Raw genomic sequence first — 25,917 nt, 5'->3', positions numbered from 1 at the left:
GTTAAGGCGAGACAGACGGGACAAGCGCTTGTTTCGTCTGTCTCGCCTTTGTCCCATCTATCGCGCTTCACTGTACTCAAATATGCATCACCAGCTGGCCCAAAAACCTACTCTTGCAAAGAAACCTACATGTATCTTGTCAGAGAAGAGGCTGAACTTGTTTTTAGGCATCTGCTTATTTGATGTGTAAAACAAGCTATGTATATGCCTGTCTGGACATACAATGTCTTGCTTAAATTATTATAGTGTGTTTCCTCCCCCTGAATAACACTTTTCACGGTTTCAAAATTACTTCACTTTTACAGATATCTCCTATTGAGATATAAATAAGCTTTTCCTTTTATTCGTTTGTAACAGACGTGGCTCCACAGTTACCTGCACCTGTTCTCAGCGCCATGTCGGAGGTGTGGCACACGACTCCAGCACAACATGCCACCAACATGGAGGGACCTACGCAATTTGGATGTGTACCATGAAACCTGCAGGCCGTGAGCATTCCTTTGGACCACGTCATGTCTTGAGAGTTCATCTGAATCGAGTTGGCTGCTTTAGTTCAGCTTTGCCAGAAGATTAAGCATGTGCTGAGCACTTGTTAAATTCAACCACATTGAGACAACTTGCCATTGCTGATCCATCGGATCATCTCTATGTACATGTAATAAAGAACTTGCACACACGTGTGCGCACATGTCCTTATGAGCCTTGCCTTTTTCTCTTTCTCCTTACCATGCTTGTTGTGGTGCTGTTTGATCTGGTTTGCTTTCATGAAATGCAGATACAGTGAAACCTCGTTAAACCGTAGCTGGCCGGAGCTCGGATAAAGTACGTACTAAATGGCAGTACTGTTTAACCGAAATAGCATGAGATCGCCCACTTACCTGTCGAAAATGAAACTCAGAGTGCGATGAAAGGGGAAAAAAAACAGCAGTATTTATTCACTTCGCGTGACAAAAGTGTTATTTCCGTTTGATGCTGCGGGGCCTAGCACAACGACAGCAGCCTCAAACTTACTGAAGCTGTGTGCCAGCGTTTCAGCCAGCCCCCTCTTCTTGGCAAACATTCGCATGGCAGATTCCTCGTTGGCGTTACGTATTCTCCGTGCACGCGCGCAGTAGTGCTGCAGAAGTCCCGGGGTGCCTTTTTCATTGCCGGGTGCCGGAGTTTAGAATATTTTCTGTTTGGAATAAAGTTACGTTATCGCGCCCCTGTTCTCGTTGTGATGGTTGCATTCATGAGGTTGACGTAACGCGCAGCTTATGCCACTGTCGGGCCTGAATAGCCCGTGCTGTCGCTTTCCATGTTGTCCTCATCACTGTCGCTAGTCGACACTTCGGCAACGATGGCGAAAAGTCAAACCTCGTAGCTGACATGTCTTCGCAGTTGCAGCAGCGCTGCTGAGCAACTTCTTCGCATTCCAAATGCCACACACCGTAGTCAACAGCAGATCCCTGTCGCGTGCCAGCGCCGACTTCTTCGTGTCACGTTCGATGTCTAATCTTTCTTCTATGCTGAGCACCTGGCGTCTTTTTTTTATCCGAGCTTTGGCATGACACGAGCCCTTGTTTGCACGATGCCACAACACTCTCTGGCATAGCGCCAAAATGATGATGTGGCTTCACGCGCAAACGCACAGGGCGCCTGGAGGCCCTTGTTCTGATCCATAGTTCCGATTTCTGAGGCTTGTTGTTCTGCCAGGCGACCCAATGGAGACAACGCACCACCATGTTTGCGCGGCAAAAAGTGGAAACACTACGTGTTAACCGATACGTATGCAATAAGGTGGTACAGTTTATGTGGATACGAAACACATTATGTTCAATGGCCACTGAGTCGGGGATATGACTTTACTACATTTAAAACGAAACTACTGTTTAAGCGGGTACGGTTTAACTAGGTTTTACTGTATATATATATTTGTGAGTTTAGCATATTGCAGATATATACATAAAACCTAATCTTCAAAGTAAATAATGGGATCAGAATTCGTATTACTATGTGGAAGCAGGCTCTTGAGTCATTGTTGGTAACACATACCGACTCCCAACTGAGCTGAATTGCCACGTTTGGGCAGGTCTAGAAGTGTGAAATGAAGCCTCAGGGGCATGTTTTCATGTATGTGTATGTTCATCATTTGCAGGGGTATACATTTTTAGGCAGAACTAATTTGTATGGATGTTTTTACTCCCTATGCCACTTTGAAGCAGTCTTAAAAGCCCAGTGACTTCCCACTAAGCCATTTCGCCTAAAATAAAGCTGTTGGCTTGTAGGGGTAACTGCACTACCGCCCAAGGAACAATACATAGATGAAAGACACAGGTGCACACATTCCAGCACTGCTGTCCTGTGAATTGTGATGTTAAGTATACAAAGAGGGCAACTGTAATCTCCAAACCAGAGCGTTACTGTAGTTCAGTGACTCTTGCAAGGGCAGGCCATTTTCATCAGCCACACCTTGAGCAGCAGCTTAATGCTGAGCATAATAGTGACTTACTTTCAATAATAAGATTGTATTGGTACCCGCCATGGTTGCTTAGTGGCTTTGGTGTTGTGCTGCTAAGCATGAGGTCGCGGGATCAAATCCCGGCCACGGTGGCCACATTTCGATGGGGGCAAAATGAAAGAATGCCCATGTACTTTCGTTTAGGTGCACATTAAACCCCAGGTGGTCAAAATTAATCTGGAGTCCCCCACTACACTGTGCCTCATAATCATATGATTTTGGCATGCAAAACTTCCTAATTTAATTTTAAGATTATTGGCCTCGAGCTCCACCACTGGAAAAGCTGGCGCCACCGTCGGCGTGACGTGCTATTAGGGATCACGTGGCCATAGCGGCCGCGTCGGCTGCTTCGGGAGCGCTGAAGCGAGCTGAAAACGAGAGTTTAAAATTCCCTCGTACGCTGTGGTCCTCATTTAGTGGCGAGATTTTCCCGCTTCGAGTGTCTCCTTTATGACGCTTGAAAGCACTACAATAGGTAGTGGCTGCCTTTGAAGGCGCGCAACATGGTAGGCTACTGCTCAGTGCCGCAGTGCCGGACGTACGCAACGGAGCCCGGTGTCAGCCTTATTCACACGTAGCCGCAGGACAAAAAGCTGCGTGAAGCTTGGCTCGCGAAACATAAAACCGGCAAACAGTTATCGGCTACAACTTGGGTATGCAACAAGCACAAACGCGAGGAAGATTTCTGCTATGGCGCCGGGTCTGCGTTGTTCGGAAAACGCGCACTGAGACTCGCCCGACTAATCCCATGACGGTTTGGTCTATGAACTTGTCGATGCTATAGATACTGGCAAATTCATTGGAGTGGAAAGGGAGCGGTAAGAAGCACATTAAAAAAAAGCATGACATATGGTCATGCTAGCGCTTGTGTTATGAATTAATACACTGTATTACAAAAAAGAAGCAGCGGCGGGAAATCGCACCCTGAGAACACCGATAAACATACAGTGCGACGCAACTCGAGAAATAATATTGAAACGTCCAAGAATTTAGAAGAAAAAAGACAGATTGAATCGTCGCGACGGCACATCACAGGCGTCGAAGTCTCTACAATGAAATTATTTTTGAACAGCTCTGATAGCACCCATGCAACAATGGTTGCTTGTATACTGTCAAATGCTCATATTCTGCGGCCTAAAGCTCATGGCAGAGTGCGAAAACGCGCACGCGGCGGAAACGAAACAGTGTGCGGACAAGCATGCAGACGCGCAGTCGGTCGCTGCGAATCTGTGCGATCGCTGCATTGAGGCTTCATTCTATTACGCTCCATTTAGTTATAGAAACACTATAAGAACATATTTCACATAGTTTGCTCTCAGCGTTTACCTATCTTTCATGCAAGAAGCCGGTTCGGGAGACTCCATCGCGGTGACCGTGCGCAGTGGCGTTCACTGTACGTATTCGGTAAAGAGATAGTGTCTGTAAACGATTCTGTGCTTTCAGTTTGCCCAAGATTATTATTTAGACAGTAAAAAACTTCTCTCGTTTCATAAGTACTTACAGAAATGTCCGGGAGAGCTCGCGCGTGGTGTTTTCAGTGAGCACTGACAGCAAAACCTATGAGAAGCGGGTCGCATGATCCCTCATACTACGCCAGCGAGGCGCTTCCGACAGGTGGCGACTCCGTAACTCCTCGCCGCCAATATTGCTAAAGTCTTTTGTGTAAAATATGCTTCAAATTGAACTGCGCCGTAATGCAACATCATTATGGCAAAGACAAAATTTAGCTGAAGCTATGAGTATCGGATTAACAGCATGGGAAAGGAACTGTTCGCTTCATTCTAGCGGTGGCTTTCCTCCCAACATGACCCATTGAAAGGCAGACCTTATAGCATCACATACTACTTCATGCCAGCAAATAATTCTGCAGAACTGTTGTGCTTTACAAGTAGCAGTGCTTGTGATGCACTTACAGGCTTCACCAGTGGAACGCCTGACCCTGAAGTCACTGTTTCATTAGATGGGACTTTGCCAACAAGAGTCTGCTTTAGCAACATATTCTACAGCCATGGCAGCCTTGTTCTCACCAATTAGCAAAATATTTTAGTGACGATTCCAATTTGACTCAGTTGTAAAAGCCAAAGATAAGTAATAACCCTACTTAGATGTGCTCTTGGATGCATTGCATAGAATTTGGCATATAGGTCCATGTTTTAATTCCTTAGGTATATGTTAACAAGCTATGAGCACAACCATGAACTGTCACACAACCCAAGATGTGCGTTTTCCGTATCTCATTTTGTGGATTATTCCTACGAAATAAGATAAGAAAAAAAGGAAACGGCAGAGATTGGTCCTGTGCGTATTCATCAAAGGCAAGAAATCTTGACTTTTTTTTTTTTCTGATAAATTCAAGTCGGCAGATGTTTAACCCTAATCTTGTTCTGATCTTGTTAAAATGACATCTGAAGACTGACCTACATTATGAATAATACTGCATAATTCACAATATTTGGCAGCTTCTTTTTGTTAAGTCACTTAGCAGCACAAAAGTATGACATGAATGCCTGTTCTCAACAAATGATATCATAAGAAGCTAACAAACAAAGACACCAAGGACAACATAGGGGGAATTACTTGTACTTACTAATTGAATTAACGAAATTATAAATTAATGGCAATGAAACTGGATGAAAAAACAACTTGCCACACAGGTGGGGAATGATCCCACGTCTTCACACTACGCGTGCAATGCTCTTTGCATTATGTGCGACCATCGCCCATATAATGCGAAGACGTGGGATCGTTCTCCACCTGCGGCAAGTTATCTTTTAATCCACTTTCATTGCCATTAATTTATCATTTCTTTAATTCAATTAGTAAGTACAAGTAATTTTTTCTATGTTGTCCTTGAGGTTTTTGTTTGTTGGCTTCTTATGGTATGATTAATAAAATTCGGGCCCCTTGGTTAACCCCCTTTCCTCTTGTTCTCAGCAAAGGAAGCCATGAAAGGTTAAGCAGTCTTCACTTGCGTTGCTTTCTTCTGCGTCTTAGTCGAAGAACATCGAATGTGGGTCAAAATCGGTCACTGCTGTTACCACCTGCACATAAGATGAGAGCAGTCACATACTACTACTTTATTTTTCTGTCTGTGTAGGCTTTGTGTAAAGTTTAGTTCTTTTTAAATTGACCACGTGCCCATACATAAGTAGCTTATAGTACAAAGCGAAACTAGTATGTTTGTTTTTATCTGACAGGGTAAAATCATAAGAGGTCAGGAAGCCTAATTTCACTTACATTGTTGGGCTGTAGTTCATCTATGAAGAAAGTACCTGGCCATTCTTCACACAGTGGTGCCTTCTCCTGCATGTAAGTTTGTCAACAAAAAATGAGTGTCTGCCAATATTGTTACTTACTTTATGAAATGGCAACTTGGACGCCACTTTTGTTGTTGCATTTATAGATGAAACTTATTTCACTCACATTCCTTTCTTCTGCTTCTTTTTTTTCATGCAAGAATGAAAACAGCCTGTGATGTTCACCTTCTAATGGTGTTGCCACCTGCACAGAGGATAAAGAATTGTTAAGAAAGCTTGGGAATTTTTGGGTATTAGTTTGTTTAAAAGAACACTGTACAATAAATCAGGTCAGTCTGATAAAGTATTTCTTAAAAGAAAAATGCTATATTGGTTAATTTCGTAATAAGTGGTTTAGAAGAAAAAAAAAACTTGAATTTTTTAATTTCGCGTAGAAACCACAGCACTAGCACATCAGCGTGGTATCATGAATTTCAAAGTATTTCTCATATTTGGGCTATTGTGCCCTTGTAAATATTCTCGAAACTTGCTATGTTTACAGAGTGTCTACCAAGTTGACATTTTCAAATTCCCTGAGTTTTCCAGGTAAAGTTCCCTGAGTGACACAGAACTTTGTTTTATGTCAAGAAGGGCAGGCACCATGTCGCCCGATGCTGTCACTCTCTAGTAAGCATGTTAAAAAAAAAAAATCTACTTAATCCAGTTTGAATAGAAAGGAGTCGTGTTTATTTTATTCAAAATAGAAAACTGAAGGGAGGGGTTAGTAAAATGCACAGCTAATAAAATATATCTGAAAAAAATAATGGTAAAGCCCATTGCAAATCAAGTCGAACATTTTCAAATACGAATAAAAAGAGACGCATACAGAAGCAAATGTTTTCGAAAATGAGCTATTTCTATCAACCCGATAGCAAGCTCATTGGTATTAGGCCCGAACTTTGTCACAGGTAAGATTCTCTCAGCAGCTGGAAAGTCAACCTCAACTGCCCTGACATACTCTCAGCCCGCACGCAATGCCTCAGTGCTGCATTTCACTGCTTTAAAGAGTTTATTTTGGTTTGGATGAGGGTCACCTGCATCACGGCGTCAGCCAACACCTTGCGTTTTTGAGCTCAAGCTGCTTCATAGAGGAGGTGGCAGAGTTCTTTTCCCAATTATTCCTCAATGCGAGGGTCCTTTCTGTTCTCGTCCTCGTTCCGCTGCGTGTTCGGCCCACTTACCATTTGAAGCATACTCTTGGTCAGTTGTACAGCCAACGTCTGATTTTTCGGACTCCCCAGGGGCCACAAAAATTTAAGAAAAATCGGGCAGTCCGAAAAAATGAATGCATGTCTTTTACTGCCCTTAAGGGCTCAAATCGCCACAGGCACGCCCAAAAAAGCTCTGAAAGCCTGCCCATACGCTTATTAGGCACATCGGTGCTCGTACTGTGATAGGCGACGGCGGGTGCGCGCGTCTATAATTAGGGAATACGTACTGCGTTTTGTGACAGTTGCCCGTTCCCACGGTTGTTAAGCTTCACCGCAATACTTCACGTAAACTTCACCGCGTAACAATGCTGTGCTGAGGCGAAGCTGCCTTTCAGGAACCGACATTATGCAACGCGCCGTGCTTTCTAAGCTTCGAAGCCAATTGTGAGGATTGCAGAGGTGGAGTCGGTGCCATTGCTAACAGTGGCAAATTCTTTCAATGAAAAACATGGCACCGAACGGCAAGAACATTAATAGCGAACGTCGAAGCAGCTAGGCCTCACGTTGCCGCAGTGGTGGCTACGGCTGCCAGCGGATCTGCATGCAAGAGTGCCAGTTCGAGGTGGTGAGAAAATCAAAACAGTGATGTTGGCTTTGATTAATGCCGTTTCGGACCTGCGGTCGTGGCAAAATCTGGAAAATCGGACGGCGAAAGGTTCTTGCATCTGAAATTTCAGACGTTCTTGTACATTGACTCTATGGGGTACGTGGTGGTGCCGCGAAGCTGTCCACATTATCGGGCATGACCCGAAAATCTGGCATCCGGAAAATCGGTCGTTGGCTGTACACTGGCAACACTTCCAGCTGACGACACGGCGTCAAAGACAATTCGTTATGACATACCTCTCATTTACTCGAGCCAGCACAAGGGCGACTTTTGTTCCCTCTCAATAAAATGAGAGCTAATTTTCCCTGATAGAAGCACAAATTCCCCAAGTTTTCCCTGAGTATTTTTAGACTATTCAATATCCCTGAGAATTCCCAGTTTTCCTCATTTTCCGGATTGGTAGATGCCCTGGTTCAGTCCTTGGCTCCTTTAGAATACAACGTAGTCTATACTTGCACATAAAAAGTTTACTAGGCCCAAGCAGACACTGTCAAAATAGTTGTCAAGGCTCGCTGTTGTGGAAACGTAAGGTAGTGTCCCCAGTCTTTCATTTCTGCGTCTTTTCTGGCTCACCAAGCTTTCTCTCACAATAACAGTGGCTTTTTATTGGAACAGCAATTAAATGGACACTCCAGGTGCATTCACACCGTTGGCGCTCCCGCAACCGATGTTGGCTGTCCTGCTCGATGCCGCATGTGAACCTCACATACGGAGAGTTAGAGGGTCTCCAGAGATCCAGAGTACATTTAGCTGCATAAACAATGAAACAAAGCAAGTGCACCATCACTGCTGCACTCAATGCTTCATTGGCGGACCCCCCCCCCACTGCTGTACCTTCTACTACTGGTATGAGTGTTGTGCGCTTGACACTATAAGCACGGTAGTGTTCCTGCTGAGCTGCTGTGTGTGTGCACTGCTCCGAGTGGAACGGGCAGTAAATAACAAGTTAATGGTATCAAATATTTGACTGGGTGCTGACTAACGACAATGGTATACTGTACTCTTATCTCATGCACCATCGAGCTGCAATGTTCTCAACACCACTTGCAATGCTCCTCATCATGCCACTGTTGTAAGATGCCTGGTAACTCGCAGGGTGCTGTTCCTTCTGCAGAGCACAAGTTGCCTTGCGGGCTGCGTTGTGCCAACATGTAACTCCCATGTATTGTTCAAACACTGTCCGAGGAGTCCAGGCATAATGCTCAACCTTGTTATCACTGTTGATAGCTTGACAGTTTTGCTCTTTGAGGAAAATTGCAAAATTTCTTGGTATTTAGAAGGGCAGGTTACTAATACAGCTGAACTTATCTTTCTCATTAGTGTCCCTTTAATGCACGAGAGGGCAAATTTGGGTTTATATATGAAGGCATTGAAGATGATAGCGTGCTGTTCAACTTACATTGCTTCCTTCTTCATCACGAAGGGCTGCACTTGACCAGCAGTAATTCACTGGCGCCTCCTGCACATGGGTTTGTTAACAAAAACTGAGCTACTGCTAGCATCGTGTAGTTTGTTGTGCGAGAACACTACTTTCAGACTTTTGTGAAAGCATCAGAGAAAAGGTGTGGTTTTATACTCACATTATTTTCTTCCTCAGTCCGAAAGAATGGACATTCCCATCGGTCATTTACCTGCACATATGTTCGTTAACAAATATTGGTTGCTCAAAAAGAATTCTGCAGAAATTTGCTATATAGGTGTAGATTTCTTGAAAGGAAAAACTGCTATCCCCTTGACTCCTAATGATGTTCCTGAATTCGACTCCTAGATCAGAATGAAATTCTTGTCAACTATGAACTTTGCTTTCTGAGTACTTCGTATGGGTTTCTTTCATTATGGCACAATCAGATGGATGGTAATTTTCCCATTTCGAAATTGGCCATTCCAAGCTGTTTAATGCATGATGTGGTCTGCAAAATGATTTTTTAGCAAAAATTGGGCATATGCCAGGACTAATTATGTAATGTGTGAAAAAAAGGACGAGTTGTGTTCTTGCATGGTCCCAAGTTCAATGCAAAAATAATTAAAAAAATTGTTGGTGCTATGAGTGTAAGCACAGCATGCTATTTGTTACTCTTTCAGATGCATAGCTAAAATTTATAAGTATTCATTCTTTATTTTGGTTTATTTCTACATTTCAGTAAATATGAAAGTGCTTTAAAGATTTATTTTACTTTTAATGAGTGTCAAGGTAAGACATATGTAATGCGTGCTAATAAGTCACATTGGACAGTCTAGTCTGCTGTTAAACAGCAATGTCGTTTCTACGGGCTACTGCTGTCATATGTGGAAAATGAATTTTTGGAGCAGAATAAAGGAGGGACCTGAAACTTTCTAACTAATCATAGAATAGCCTTACTATTAAAGGATGTTGTCTCACGAATCTTGTGCTGAAAACATTTTTTTGATCCTTCTATAATAAGTAAAGTTATCACATCGATGCCTAGCTTTCTTTCTCTTTTCGTCTCCGCTAGCATGCTGTAAGCTACAAAGCAGAGAAGCCAAAAGAGTAAAGCCCCGGCCAAAAGTTGAGTGTTGTGGCAACGAAGGGGCTCTCATTGCGGCACCCCATGGCAGCCGCGGTAGAGTGCTGTTGCATACTCCAGGGTAGCGTATCGTACTGCTGCCGAGTTGTAGTGACACTTGTTTATCGAAGCTCGACCGACGTTACTATTGGGTAGCATGGTGTTGTCGGCGGGCTGCAGGCATCCGGTAGACCATGGCGACCAGGCAAGAACGAGACGATTTCTAGTGCGAAACTTGCACGGTTTATTCAAAGGTTGGTGAAAGATGACGAGAAGAGAATGAAGTGATGAAAAGTACATTTTGGAGCCCCTTAAATAGGCTCTCTACAATCCTGGGAGGGATCTTGCTCCCGTCGACGTCACGTGACAGGCACAGAGTCTGGTTTGTAGATGGGCGTCCCGCTTCTATATATACCAAGCCGCAGGTCCGTAGACGTTTTTCCTTTCTTCTAGGTGACGTTGGTTCGCGGAAAGGCGTCCCGCCACCGTAGATACCAAGACTGCAGCAAGGTATGAGCGTCCCGCCTCCGGATATACCAAGCCGCAGGTCTGGGAATGCAGATGCTTTTTCCTTTCTTCTAGGCAACGTTAGTTTGCGGAAAGGGTGTCCCGCCACTGTAGATACCAAGCCTGCAGCAAGGAATGAGCGTCCCGCCTCCGGATATACCAGGCCGCAGGTCTGGGAATGTAGATGCTTTTTCCTTTCTTCTAGGCAACGTTGGTTCGCGAAAGGGCGTTTAGTTGCGGAAGGGCGACTGATCCATTCTCCCAGTTGACGTATTCGCGAGCACGCCTCTGCAGGTGGCAGTCCGCGGTCCTGGGAATAGTAGACAGCTGAACCCTTCTCTTTCGCGCGTTGCTGGTTTGCGGAAGTTCTCCTGCAGAGCTTGACAGTTCGAGGAAAGGGTCCCTCTAAAGTCGCACACACAAAAGGGGCCTGTAAACACTGCGGGGCTTCCGCCAGACCAGCATACACTCGAGACAACCATGGCGAATTAGGAAGTCACACTTCGTTTCGATGAGGCATGGTGGGCGAGAGTCCTTTTTGCAAGGGTGCTAGATGCCAACTGTAACACTATGCTAAACAGCACACCGCTGCCATCTTGGAGGCCACGTGCAGCTGACACAGCTACATGCAGTGCAAAAGTTAAATTATTTTTCTGTCTTTGAAATCACAGACACATATATTTTTCATTTATTTAACTCAAAATTAGCAATTATGCATTACTTAGAATGCTATCGTGATCACGAAATCAGCCAGTAGCGCTGATAGGTCCAGCTGCCTTCGGTGAAGCTGCATGGTGGCACTGCAGAAGTGAGAGCAAGTGACTTCTGGCTGTTTTTGCCACAAAATCGTAAATTCTCTGCTGCATGTAATGCAGTAATATTTGGCTGACATGTTCACAGCAGCCTCTATGACCAGATCGGCAATGCTTTCTTACTATGTTCAAAAAGTTTTTCAGGGCAACCACTTTTCATGGAAGTCGAGAAATGCATTTGAAGTTAAAATAGACTATTTCAGAAATACTTTCCCGCAAAAAGTACTTCAGTGTGTTCAGCAGAAGCGGAGTTATTGGCAGTCAAACATACCGTTCACGGTGCTTCTGCTCCTTCTTCAATGATTTGCACTGCGAAAGCTATGGCAGAGTGAGGTGTGCCCAGAACGCTCAGCCTAGTGAACGCCATCGTGGTGTGCAGTTAAAATTTGATTTTAGATGTTTAGTACAGGCCACTAATTCCGATTTTGGTGCCTACAATACGCCAAATGCGGTTGTCCTTGGCGAGCCACAGTGCGCTCAGTCAGCGGACTCGTCACGGCACACCGCAGCGGCCACTGTATCTACGTTATGTAGCAGATTGCAGCTACATGCATGTGCAGTGTGTATGCACAGCGTTTGCTTTGTGGATGACAGGGCGTGAGTGTGCACTAATGCTCATATGCTACAGTCTGGCCATGCTCTGTGGTGTGGACTGGCTTTGTCCTGCACCAGCTTGACTGATGGATAGTAGCCACATCCAACTTGCTCATTTTGAAGCACTATCAATAGCTCAATACGAAACGAAGTCTGCCAAGACGTATAACCAGGAGCGGCCAGGAGTGAGCACACGCTGGCAAGTGTGCATATGGTCTGACCTTAAGTTTCATGTGGTTGTAGGCTAGTTAATTTTTCAAAACTACCTAGTTGAAATTAGCGAGAGTCGACAGCTACGACACTGATAGGTGGGGTAACCAAAGTTTAATTCCTACGCGGGCGGCTATGGCCAAACCTGAGGAGATGACAATTGGCTTCTTCTGGAAGTATGCAATTATTATTGAAATCGGAAAGCATATGTTCGCTTACTTCAGCCTGTTTATTAAACTGCGTCGGTAAATATACACAGTAACAGTAGGAAAAAATGCACTTATCCAATCACTCTTCTCGATTGATGCCAGCTATTGGCCAATAGCAACTGCATATGGGAATCAGCTATATTACGAAATAAAGCGTTCAGAAAAGAGTGAGGAGCAGGCTTCTGTTGAAAAGAAAGTTTTTCAGAAAAAGGTGACTTCACCCTCTGCTTGCAAGCTCCACATGCCACACACGACTGCAAAACTTGGCTGAGATGTCCACAGCAGTGTATGCTATTCGCGGACTGTGTTTTTTCACCAAGCCCAAGGGGTGGTTCAGGACCGCTTTAATATATAACTTTGATCTTGGCACTTTCTTTAGAGTTGAGGTATGTGAAGAACAATCTTTGCAAACAATGATTACGCATGACATTTTCAGTCTGTGTCCATGCGGCCCTTTAAGGGCCCCCCTTACCTGGCCACATTTAAAATTTTGGTTCACACAAAGTTCTATGGCGCCATCTAGGAGTGCTTTACCGCAAAATTAGAGGAGCTAAGAGAAATTGAAATGTTGTGTTGCCATGCTGCAAAAGTTAAGCTTCACTGCCAGCGTTAGTGTGTTTGGTTAGTGCACTCATAGAGGAGTTCAGAGATCTGTTTACGCCAGGTCTAGAGCTCATTGATGGTGCTGCAGTTCACTTGCACTTGCATGAAAATGCGATGCCGCAGTTCTGCAAAGCACATTGTGTGCCATATGCAATGCGGGAGCAGCTGTCTAATGAAATAGACAAACTTGTTAAGGATGGCATTCTCTCATCTGTCGACAGTGCAGACGGGCCACATCTCTTCTTCCGATTATCAAGAAGGATGGTTCCATTTGGTTGTGTGGCAATTTTAAGGTGAGTGCAAATGCTACATGTGTCACAGCAGTACCCATTGCCAAAAATACGAGATATCTTTGCTAACCTAAACAGAGGTGAAGCATTCAGCACCATCGACTTGAAAGATGCTGACAGTCAGTTGCTGCTTGATGAGGAAATGAAGAAGTTATTAATCAGTAACACTCTGAAAGGCCTGTTTTGCTTTAATCGACTTCTTTTTGGTATAGCCTCTGCTCCTACGATTTTTATGAGACATATGGATGGCATCCTGCAAGGCATTCTGGGCATTCAAGTTCATTTGGACGACATGGTAGTCACGGGAAAATGTGGCAACTGTGAGACGTATGAAGTTTTCAGACGTTTCCGGCAACACAGTGTCAAGCTGGATCCGCAGAAATGCAAGTTACTGCAAGCAGAAGTTGAATTTATGGGACATTGTACAAGTATGAATGGCTTGTTACCTAAGACAGACAACACTGCTGCAATAGCAAAAGTGCCAAAGCCAATCTGTGTTGTGGAACTATGGGTGTTCTTGGGCTTCGTGACGTCATCATCATCATTAGCCTAGTTACGCCCACTGCAGGGCAAAGGCCTCTCCCATACTTCTCCAACTACCCCGGTCATGTACTAATTGTGGCCATGTTGTCCCTGCAAACGTCTTAATGTCATCCGCCCACCTAACTTTCTGCCGCCCCCTACTACGCTTCCCTTCCCTTGGAATCCAGTCCGTAACCCTTAATGACCATCGGTTATCTTCCCTCCTCATTACATGTCCGGCCCATGCCCATTTCTTTTTCTTGATTTCAACTAAGATGTCATTTACCCGCGTTTGTCCCCTCACCCAATCTGCTCTTTTCTTATCCCTTAACGTTACACCTATCATTCTTCTTTCCATAGCTCGCTGCGTCATCCTCAATTTCAGCAGAACCCTTTTCGTAAGCCTCCAGGTTTCTGCCCCGTAGGTGAGTACTGGTAAGACACAGCTGTTATACACTTTCCTCTTGAGGGATAGTGGCAACCTGCTGTTCATGATTTGAGAATGCCTGCCAAACGTACCCCAGCCCATTCTTATTCTTCTGGTTATTTCAGTCTCATGATCCGGATCCGTGGTCACTACCTGCCCTAAGTAGATGTATTCCCTTACCACTTCCAGTGCCTCGCTACCTATCGTGAACTGCTGTTCTCTCCCGAGACTGTTAAACATTACTTTAGTTTTTTGTAGATTAATTTTCAGACCCACCCTTCTGCTTTGCCTCTCCAGGTCAGTGAGCATGCATTGCAATTGGTCTCCTGAGTTACTAAGCAAGGCAATATCATCAGCGAATCGCAAGTTGCTAAGGTATTCTCCATCAACTTTTATCCCCAATTCTTCCCATTCCAGGTCTCTGAATACCTCCTGTAAACATGCTGTGAATAGCATTGGAGATATCGTATCTCCCTGTCTGACGCCTTTCTTTATTGGGATTTTGTTGCTTTCTTTGTGGAGGATTACGGTGGCTGTGGAACCGCTATAGATATCTTCCAGTATCTTTACATATGGCTCATCTACACCCTGATTCCGTAGTGCCTTCATGACGTACTACCACGTGACGTACTACATGACGTACTACCACGCATTTCTAGAAAACTTGGCTACTGTTCTGAAGCCACTGCATGAACTGCTCAGAAAGAATGCACGCTGGCAGTGGGGAACGAGACAAGATAATGCTTTCCTAACAACAAAGCGGCTGCTAGAGGAAGTAATACGACCCAAGTAAGCTACTTATCTTGAAAAATGATACATCGTAGTGTGGTGTTGGCGCAGTACTAAACACACAGATTAAATAGGCAAGGTTGACTAATTGGGTTCCAGTGGTGAACTCTTTCACTGCTGAGCAAAATTATTTTGATTCCTGCAGACACACTCAGCTGTTTTGCCTGTGTGGCAGGAGCATAACAACACGAAGGCTGCAGAAAATGACACACGTGAGTAGGTTCTTCTGACTGATCACCTCAACACCTGTCCGCAGTTGGTGAGTAACTTGGCCAAGATGACTGTTGACGATAGCAACCTCACGCAAGTCTGCGATTACATTCAGAATGGCTGGCCACGATACTTGAAAGCTGCTCAGGAGCCATTACGTGAACATGCACAGGAAAGATGAACTGACGTGTAGTCATGGAATTGTGCACTGGGGCCATTGAGCGGTAATACCAATGAATCCACAGCAGCCAATGCTGCGTATGCTGCACGATACACATCAAGGGATGTGTATGGATGTGTAATGTGTAAGGGATACACATCAAGGGATGACAATGAAGAACCTGGCACATTCTGTTTTCTGGTACCCAGGACTCAATTGGGACATAGAGAAGCTGGTCAATGTGTGTCCAACACGCATAGAATGGGGCAGTATGCCCCCTGTCCGACAACCCTTGCCGTGGCCAGACACAGAGGAGCCACGGTCTAAGGTCCATGTCGACTCTGCGGGTCCTATGGAAGGTCACATGTTAATGATTGCAGTTGATTCACATATGAAATGGATTGGGTTTACTGCAATGAACACTGCCAGTTCAGCAAAAACAATTGAAGCACTGCAAACGATGTTCATCCGGTTCGGTTTGCCAAGGACTCTTGTGACGGACAATGGGCCGCAATTCGCAAGGAGTTCAGAGCATTTATGAAGTGCAATGGCATCGCTCATTTATGGACAGCTCCTTACAAACTGTAGTCTAATGGTCTGGCTTAGAAAGAGCGGTGAGGACTGTGAAACAAGGATTAAACAAGAACATACGCGTCAGTTTGTAAGTTAAGCTGGACCACATTCTTTCTCATTATCGGCACGCTCCCCTTCCAAATGGGAAAACCCCGGCTTCCATGCTTCTCGGATATCAGCCACGCTCTTTATTGCACAACGTCATGTTATGACCTTTCCCTTCTGCAGGTGCATGCAACAGCGGCCAGCTGCTGTGCAATGACTTTTCATTAAAGAACTACGGAGCTGGTGACAAATGGAAACCAGGTGTGGTAGAGTCCGCCAAAGGGTGTCGCGCATGACAACAGTAAAGACTGCAGATGGGGAGCAACATCGCTGCCACCTCGACCAGCTAAAGACCAGGAGGACCAGCGTGAAAGAAGCAGCGGTTAAACCCGAGGCCCCTATGGAAGCACCATTGGCTAAAGGGAGCTAAAACGCGTTGGTAGACTCGGTCTCAAGGGTGCTACAGCAGTGATGGTCAGCAGTGATGGTCAGTCTGAAGTAGATGTGCAGGCCAAGTCTGAGGGCGCTACCAGCGAAATGCAAGTGACTCACTGCGCTGAAGTGACATTGCGTAGGTTGAAATGGAAGCCCTGGTCCCCCCGACTGCTTCACTCCTTAAGGGGGAAGAATTGTTGTGAATCAGCATGTGCTACTGACACGTGCTTATCTTGCTGGATTCACTGACTACACCTCTTGTTAACGACAGTGACTGCAGTGATGTCACGAGATAAAAGGCTATAAAAGCCACTAACCTTTATAAAGCTTGTTTGTTCTTCGCCAACCAATTCACTTCACTTTATATTTCACTTCGTTTGGAAATCGGAAATATTTGGCCTTCAATTCAATATTTGAAGGTCATTCTTCTTGTATAATTGCGTTCAATTAGAAAATTTTACTATTCAAGTACTGCTACTAATAGCAAAATTTCACTGAATAACTTTCCCTTCAGAGCACATGTCCTATTTGCAGAATTGAAGCCAAGTTGTAATGAAGTGATGCCCACAATCCCATGCTTAGTACTATTTTTGACAAATACGTCCACAAGATCTGTGGCAAAAATGCATTGACGTTTCAGTGAACACTTATCAGCACTCCATTTTCTGCCTTGAATTTCTTGAAGAGATGGTAATTACCTGCATGAAACAGCTAAAGGTTCACGAGTTATCATCATCATCAGCCTGTTTTATGTCCACTGCAGGATGAAGGTCTCTCCCTGCGATCTCCAATTAACCCTGTTCTGTGCCAACCGATTCCAACTAGCGCCCGCGAATTTCCGAAGTTCACGAGTTTGCTTTATGGAACACATTGCAATTGCAATGCTGGGCCTTGGCCAGGTCCAGCATTGATGTTGCAAGCATTAAATGTCATGTCTTATTTCAAAAGCATTGCAAACAACACCCTGAGATACCCAAGCTCTTCAGAGTCTCACACTATGACCAGCTCGTTTTTAGAATAGAGCTCGTGCAGCAGCTCCTGGAATTTTAGGCCATACCAGCTATTCACCTCTCAATGTGCAGCACAAGCCAGCCAGAATGTAAAAGCATAAAAACTGCAGGGAGTGCTACCAGAACAGCGAAGTATTTATCAAAATAATTTTTTTTTAATTGCAATGTGTACCTGTGCTTCACCAGATTGCAGAACCGCATTACTCTATGGCACGTTGGCCACAAAGGTTGACTTGACTTATGATAGATAGCTCAAGGTGTTTTTGAGCTAGAACTTCTTACTTTTGCAATGCTTTGCCTGAACTGATAAAATGGGGAACGTTTTGTATATTCTGAATTTTCTTGGCCCTTTCCTAGGGCAACCGAGCCTTGTCTATTTCTGGTGCGCACACCCGTACCAATGAGTGGAGCAAGGAGGCACGAAGAGTAGTGGTGAATCCCAAGGAGGTGCGCGCGCATGCGAGTGAAGCAAGGAGGTGGCGAGCCAATAGCGGCACGCAAGCGGCACATGGGAGTATACGTGCATCGGCGACAAACTCTGAAACCTTGGGCGGCCTCGTGTTTGACTTTGGCTCTGACAGAAAAAGAAATGTTTCGCATTTAAAAATACCTCAGTTTTGCCCAAAAGGTGTATTTATTTGATATGTACACTTAAGTTTATCTGGCTTGGACAAATTCTGGGAATGTTTTTTTATTTCACGAAATAAGTTTTCCATTCTTAAGAAAAAGTCATTTTAAAACCTATACCATTTAAAAGATTTATTGCTATGTAGAACATTCAATTCTAAACTTAGTTTCCTCAACAAAAATTGTAAACAAGATCCACATGAACCAGGCATTTTTCTGATTAGGAAAATGCTAACTTGTGGTTCTCATTAACAATCAGCCAATGATAAAAAAAAAAAAAACAATGAAGCTTTGGGAATTCTACCCAGCTTTATTTATTTTGTTTGCAGACTTTGGTACCACTATACTGGGGTGATATCCTTGCACAATCACTTTTTGAGATATTTCAGCGTTCCTGGCATGCTGTCTTTGCATAGTTGGCACAGTAACAGGATGCTGTGGCCCACAGATGCCGAACACGTCCGGTGCTATAATCTTGCGAGAGTGAAAGTACCTTTGCAACTGACCACCCGAGAATACCATCCCTGGTTATTTCAGCTGGCATTAATACAACATTTGTATTGCATTAATGATAGAAAAAGAAATTGGCAGCTGGTGTGGGGTAAGGCTGACACAAAGATTACTTGTGTGCATTACATATAGTACTTTGATATGTGAATTTTACTTTAAACAGAAGTGACAATGTCATCTTGTATACAGATTAGTTCTGTGCAATATTTAGGCCTTTCGTGCTTGAAAGCAGTACTGGTATGTTCAGCTGTACAGAGGTGATATTTCCTTTTCTTGTAATTTGTTTTATGTAGCTTAACCTGTTCCTCTGATCAGCAAAATAAGCACACTGTAAAGGAAACACAATTTTTTCACTGGTTAATCTATGAGTAAAGTTCAAAGCTCTGGGGCAGTATTGGGTGATCACTTTCAGTAATATTTTCACTGTCATGCCATTTCCTTCACTGCCGTGTTATTTCCATACAACTTCACAAGTGATGCATCTGTATATACGTCCGACAGTGTTTTTGGCACAGTGCCAAGTCTCGCAAAATCTTATGAAAGTGAAACTATCTGTAAAAGTGATTGCCCCTGGTCCATCTGACAAGCCAGTGATGTTGCAACCATGCTAGTGGTTTGCGTGGCATATTACTACCAACTCATACAAATGCTAGATGGGCAGCAGGAGCAACTTGGATACCCCCTGTACCTTATACATCAAAGAATATAGTAGTGCGCATTATTCCTACTTACATTTATTTCTTGGTTGAAGACGGGTAACAACATTCGTATGCTTTCAAGCACTGGTCTCTCCTGCACGTTGATTTGTTAACAAAAATTAGTTATCTCTTAGAATTAGGTTGTTTAATGTGTAAAGAGGCAGCTTTGATGCTTACTCTCACAGATTAAGCCACATGTTATTTTACTTACATCGATTTCTTCTCCATTCTTTTCTGCCTTTTCTTCATTGCCTCCTTCTTCCTCTTCCATGTTTTCATCTTCTACATCTTGCTCCTGTTCCTCCTGCTCTTCATCACTTTCTATGTCTTGATCTTCATCTAGTTTCTCATTGTCTTGCTCATTGCCTATGCATGTTCCTACTTTATCTTCGGAACTTTGTTCATCTGTATCACATTGTTCATAGTCTTCATATTCCCAAAAACTGGATTGGCTATCACTTTCTGCTGTTGCCTGCACATGAATTTGTTAACAAAGATTGAGTATTTGCCAGCATTAAGCTGTTTAATCTGTTAAAATGTGCCTTGTATGCTTCTCCCATTCTAAAGAACCAGAATAAAGGCAGTTAATCGATGGGCCCGATTTTTATTAGTCATATAAGAAGCCAACAAAAACAGACACCAGGGACAACATAGGGGAAAAGCGGCCCATACAACTTTGCATGTGATGTATCTGTATATACAGGGTGTCTACCAACCGGGAAAACTGGGAAAACCAGGAATTCTCAGGGATTTTGAGTAGTCTGGAAAAACTCAGGGAAAACTTAGGGAATTTGCGCCTTTATCAGGGAAAATTAGCGGTAATTTTGTTGAAAGGGTCGAAAGTCGCGGTAATGCTGGCTCGAGTAACAGACAGGAATCGTAATGAATCGTCTTTGATGCCCTGTCGTGGGCTTGAGGAGTTTCCAGTGTACTGTCAATGACTGACTTTCCAGATGCCCGATAATTTGGACGGCTTCGCGGCACCACCACGTACCCAATGTCAATGTGTCAGAACGTCTGAAATTTAGGACGCAAGAACCCTTCGCCGTCCGATTTTCCAGACTTTTCGCCGTGACCGCAGGTCCCAAATGGCACTAATCAAAGCCACCACCGCTGCTGTTTTGATGACCTTGCCGCCTCAATCCTGCGCTCTCGCATGCAGATCCGCTGGCAGCCGTAGCCACCACTGGGGCAACGCTAGACCTAGCTGCTTCGGCGTTCGCTATTAAGCTTCTTGCCGTTGGGTGCCGTGTTTTTCATTGAAAGAATTCGCTGCTGTCAGCAATGGTACCGATTGCACCTCTGTGGTCCTCACGATTGGCTTAAAAGCTTGGAAAGCACGGTGCATTGCATGATGCCGGTTTCTGAAAGTCAGCTTCGCTTCTTTACAGAAATGTTACTTGGTGAAGCATGCGCAAAAGTATTGCAGTGAAGCATAACAAAAGTGGGAAGGGGCTATTGCCACAGGACACAGTATGTATTCCTTAATTATACACGTGTGCATCCGGTATCTCATGTTACAGTACAAACACCGATATGCCTAATACGTATATCGGCAGGCCTTCAGAGCATTTTCAAATGTGCCTGTGACGGTTTGAGCCCTTAAGGGCAGTAAGTGACATGCATTTATTTTTTCCAACTGGTTGATTTTTCAGACGTTTTCGTGGCCCCTAGGGAGTTCGAAAAATCGGACTTGGACTGTGCCACTGACCAAGAAGATGCTTCGAATGCTTCGAATGGTCCGTGGGGCGAACGAATGGTGGAAGAAGGACAAGAACAGAAAGGACCTACGCATTGAGGAATGAACGGGAAAGGAAGTGTGCTGCCGCCGTTTTGAAGGAGCTTGAGCTAAAAAAAAATGTGTTGGCTGATGCCGAGATGCAGGTGTCCCTCATCCAAACTAAAATAAACTCTTTAAAGCAGTGAAACGCAACACCGAGGCGTCATGTGCGGGCTGAGAGTATGTCAGGACAGTTAAGGTTGACTTACGAGCTGTTGAGAGATAATCTCAATTGTGACAAAGTTCGGGCCTCAGACCACTAAGCTTGCTATCAGTTGATAGAAATAGCTCATATTCGAAAATATTTGCTTCTGTATGCATCTCCTTTTTATTTGTATTTGAGGATGTCCGACTCGATTTGCAATTTTTTTCATAGACATTTTATTTGCTGTGCATTTTACTAACCCCTCCTTTTCTATTCTCTTTTTGAATAGCATAAACACTACTCCTTAGTATTCAAACTGAATTAAGTCGTTTTTTTTTTTAAATTTTTTCGTATGCTTACTAGAGAGTGACAGCATCGGGCGACATGGTTTCAGCCCGTCTTGACATAAAACATAGTTCTGCGTCACTCAGGGAATTTTGCAAGGGCACTCAGGGAAAACCTGGAAAACTCTGAGAATTTGGAAATGTCAACTTGGTAGACACCCTGATATACCTCCGACAGTGTTTTTGGCACAGTGACAAGCTTGCCATCTTCACATAGTGCCAAGAGGCTGTCGGCCATTTGCTTTGACGTGTCCAGTGCCAAGTCTTACAAAATCTTATGAAAGTGAAACTATCTGTAAAAGTGATTGCCGCTGGTCCATCTGACAAGCCAGCGATGTTGCAACCATGCTAGTGGTTTGCGTGGCATATTACTACCAACTCATGCAAATGCTAGATGGGTGGCAGGAGCAACTTGGATACCCCTTGTACCTTATACATCAAAGAATATAGTAGTGTGCATTATTCTTACTTACATTTATTTCTTGGTTGAAGACGGGTAACAACATTCGTATGCTTTCAAGCACTGGTCTCTCCTGCACGTTGATTTGTTAACAAAAATTAGTTATCTCTTAGAATTAGGTTGTTTAATGTGTAAAGAGGCAGCTTTGATGCTTACTCTCACAGATTAAGCCACATGTTATTTTACTTACATCAATTTCTTCTTCTCCATTCTTTTCTGCCTTTTCTTCATTGTCTCCTTCTTCCTTTTCCATGTTTTCATCTTCTACATCTTGCTCCTGTTCCTCCTGCTCTTCATCACTTTCTATGTCTTGATCTTCATCTAGTTTCTCATTGTCTTGCTCATTGCCTATGCATGTTCCTACTTCATCTTCGGAACTTTGTTCATCTGTATCACATTGTTCATAGTCTTCATATTCCCAAAAACTGGATTGGCTATCACTTTCTGCTGTTGCCTGCACATGAATTTGTTAACAAAGATTGAGTATTTGCCAGCATTAAGCTGTTTAATCTGTTAAAATGTGCCTTGTATGCTTCTCCCATTCTAAAGAACCAGAATAAAGGCAGTTAATCGATGGGCCCGATTTTTATTAGTCATATAAGAAGCCAACAAAAACTGACACCAGGGACAACACAGGGGAAATTACTTGTGCTTAATAAATGAAATAACGAAACAATAAATTAATGTAAATGAAAGTGGATGAAACAACAACTTGCCGCAGGTGGGGAACGATCCCACAACCTTAGCATTTTGCGTGCGATGCTATACCAATTGAGCTACCATGGCACCGTTTTTCCATCCACTTTCTTGGGTATTTATGTGTCCTAGTAGGACCCAGGGAGTGTTAGCCGCCCCCACTTGCAGACCCTGGCGGCGGATGTGGAACATCCTTTCTGCCACAGGCGTCACGAGAACGTGATATCTTTGGGTGAAGGCAACTGGCCAATAAACCCGCACATGCTGCCTGAAGATGTCAATGTTGCCGGATTCGAGACTCTCGTTATGTAATAAATGAGAAGAAAGGTGGTTAACCGAGGGGCCCGATTTTTATTAGTCATATCATAAGAAGCCAACAAACATTGACACCAACGACAAGATAGGGGAAATTACTTGTGCTTAATAAATGAAATAAAGAAACGATCATCCACTTCATCCACTTTCATTTCCATTAATTTATTGTTTCTTTATTTCATTTATTAAGCACAAGTAATTTCCCCTATGTTGTCCTTGGTGTCAGTGTTTGTTGGCTTCTTATGATATCTCCCATTCTAAAGAAAGCATCAGCGATTAAGTCATACGTTGCTTTACTCACATTGCTTTCTTCTTTGTTGAGGAATGGACTTGACCAGCCATTACTTATTGTGGTTTCCTGCACATGTATTTGTTGATAAAAATTGGGTGACTGCTACTATTTAAGACTTCATGGATGAAAAAGCCAGCTTAGGCACGCACTTCCTTTCATCTTGAATTGCCCCTCACCAGGCTCTATTGCAAATTTCACTGGAAGTTGTAAAGAGCTGTTTAGGGAGCATTTTACCGCAATTATTTTTCAAATCGGTTTGTTATTAGACAAAATAGGAGACATTGAACTGTGTCGCTATGCGGCTATGCAAGCTTTACAGCCAACATACACACGCTCCCTTTGTCACAACTAGCCTCTGCAAGAGACATTCCTTCCCCGAATTTTCTCATACTGTAGCCGAGGGAAAGCATCAAGTTCATGTCACGAGCCCTGCCTCTTTTCCTTCTCTTTTTTTTTTTTTTTTTGCTGCACAGCGCACTTCCAGTGGCAGTGTTGAGAGTTCTGCTTTGGATGATTCACCGAAGTCAGGTGCCATAATCGGTGATGTTGCAGGCGGTGTGTCTGATGTAAAGACATCTATGCGCGTGACCTTGATGCTTCAGCATGAAGCGGGGTTCTCTCGAGAGGAAGGGCATCTAGGCTTTCATTCGTATCTTCAGCTGATCTTGTGTTGCGCAGCGGTTTGACACATTACAGACACGATCATCAGCGTGTGATCTATACACTATGCTTGTCTGTCTGTAATGTCCAAACCTGGTGAGGGGACATTTAAAGGAAGCATATGAGATGAAAGCATGTGTTGTACTTACATTGTTTTCTTGTTCTGGCGAACTTGAACCTGGACTGCATTCCATCACAGGTGCAGCCTGCACAATAAATCCTGCTTTGTTACACTGCCTGATTTGTAATTGTAGTTGTTAGATTACCTTTTTATAAAAGCAGTATCATGCATACCAGTATAGTATGTGTATGCAGAAAGAAATAATCAAGCTCATGTGAACTGGGCTGCCCTGTTCTCTAGGTATATTATATGAATGTATCTAATTGTTCTTGCAAGGTGGAAATTAGCAGACTTGACTGACTTTTTGTCCTTGTGCAGTTAGGAATACATAGCTGTTAGCTTATTCCATAAGAATGTGTGGATATTCATAACTTTCAAAATATGAACAGAATAATTATTCAATTCAGTATTCAAATCGAACAGTTAGTATTTGTAAAAATGAATGTTTAATGAAATGTTCCAGATTAATCCTAATCTCTGAGTGCATCTGATCAAACATTAAATTAAAGCACAAGTACAATAAAATTCATCCTGGCAGCCATAAAATGTGAGAAGATTTGCAGCTGAGCATGCTACATTGGTCAGGGAACCAGGCTCCTTTTTTTTCGTAACCACGATCATTCAAATCTCTCCAAACAGTCCTGGGTATGCTAAAGAAAAAGGTACCATCTATGTATCTATCGTTCGCACCGTAGATCCCTCCTTATGACATAAACTTGCCAACATTGTGTTTTATAATAGCGAAAATGGCTGTTCCTATTTGAAAACTATTCTAAACATATTTGGCATTATTTTATTTGTATTTGATTCGGTCAGAAATTACTGTTCGCATACCCATAGTTGTCCAATTAGCAACTGTCCTTCTTGCTGCCTGCTCACTGCTTACAAGTAGACAGCTTCAATATGTGTGCCTGTGGCAGTAGACTTCATTGTACTTTAGATGTGACCTTGGCTTCATTAACTACTGAGTGAAGTTTGACCTTGGTCCTGCAGTTGTGGTTGCACAAGAGACATTCCAAAATGAATAAACTAGTACTTCCTCGTAGAGGTGTTTATTTTGCATTGAATGATTTTGAAGCAGTGGTTCTGGTCATGCTCACATCATTTTGAGCAGTATTGTATGAGAGTAGTTGACATGTTTGGGCTGAAAGCAATAAATCTCCACTACTGCATAGCTATTGCCAGTAATGGTCCATACTAGTTGCGAAATAGTTCTGCATTGTACTACTAGCAGTACTAATAATAATGTATAGGGTTTTATGTGCCAAAGTCACAGCTTGGCTATCAGGCACACTGTAATATGGGACTTCAGATTTATTTAGAGCATCCAACATCCTTTAACACGCAGCCAATGCTATGTAGACGAGCATTCTTGCACTTTGCCCTCCTGTTAAGAAAATCACTTGAAGATGGTATGTTACCGGAGAACACTACCCAACAAAACCATGCCATAAGTCAGGGAAGAGAACATCTATTAGAAACTGCCACCCTATTTTCCTAGTTTGAACATATTATGTTCTTAAAACAGATAAAACATGTTGACATAATTGGTTTTCTGAGCCTAATATTTTGACAAAAGCTCGGCATAGGTTCAGGTGTGATTTTTATATTATTGCTCAAGTATTTTAAACGGTACATGATTTTTTAAACTCAGTCAATTATGTGTTCACACTGGTGCTGTGTTTATGGGGTTCAGCAAAACATTCAACAAGGTGTATCTAGCAGGTTTAGCCG

The 25,917-nt window shown here is 43.4% G+C and overlaps 2 protein-coding genes and 1 long non-coding RNA gene across 8 annotated transcripts in view; 2 read left to right on the top strand and 1 right to left on the bottom strand.

Moving 5' to 3' along the window:
• Positions 1–699, top strand: part of MED27 (mediator complex subunit 27) — a 70,925-nt gene extending 70,226 nt beyond the window's left edge. For 3 of the 4 annotated variants that reach the window (XM_055062818.2, XM_055062817.2, XM_050195405.3), the window contains one exon: positions 358–699. In XM_055062818.2, the coding sequence (XP_054918793.1) occupies positions 358–492 (135 nt within the window). In that variant the 3' untranslated portion in view covers positions 493–699. The remainder of the gene's footprint in view (positions 1–357) is intronic. The other variant, XR_008609001.2, reaches the window with a different exon arrangement.
• A 4,652-nt stretch (positions 700–5,351) lies between these two features.
• The window catches only part of LOC126547228 (uncharacterized), a 134,449-nt gene continuing 113,883 nt past the window's right edge, over positions 5,352–25,917 (bottom strand). For 2 of the 3 annotated variants that reach the window (XM_072288266.1, XM_055062815.2), the window contains 11 exons: positions 24,212–24,268; positions 23,412–23,468; positions 22,290–22,553; positions 22,113–22,172; positions 19,582–19,842; positions 19,405–19,464; positions 9,195–9,245; positions 9,014–9,073; positions 5,924–6,001; positions 5,738–5,803; positions 5,352–5,541 (listed from right to left, as the gene is read on the bottom strand). In XM_072288266.1, coding sequence (XP_072144367.1) covers positions 5,491–5,541; positions 5,738–5,803; positions 5,924–6,001; positions 9,014–9,073; positions 9,195–9,245; positions 19,405–19,464; positions 19,582–19,842; positions 22,113–22,172; positions 22,290–22,553; positions 23,412–23,468; positions 24,212–24,268 — 1,065 coding nt within the window. In that variant the 3' untranslated portion in view covers positions 5,352–5,490. The remainder of the gene's footprint in view (positions 5,542–5,737; positions 5,804–5,923; positions 6,002–9,013; positions 9,074–9,194; positions 9,246–19,404; positions 19,465–19,581; positions 19,843–22,112; positions 22,173–22,289; positions 22,554–23,411; positions 23,469–24,211; positions 24,269–25,917) is intronic. The other variant, XM_072288265.1, reaches the window with a different exon arrangement.
• On the top strand, positions 9,197–18,279 carry LOC140218505 (uncharacterized). Its single transcript, XR_011894785.1, has 2 exons — positions 9,197–13,367; positions 17,893–18,279. It is a non-coding gene; the product is annotated as an uncharacterized lncRNA (long non-coding RNA).

This window comes from Dermacentor andersoni, chromosome 1 (assembly GCF_023375885.2).
Source record: "Dermacentor andersoni chromosome 1, qqDerAnde1_hic_scaffold, whole genome shotgun sequence".
NCBI classification, from domain to species: Eukaryota; Metazoa; Arthropoda; class Arachnida; order Ixodida; family Ixodidae; genus Dermacentor; species Dermacentor andersoni.
Note: the sequence above shows the minus strand (reverse complement) of the source record. Positions and strands in the feature narration are given on the sequence as shown.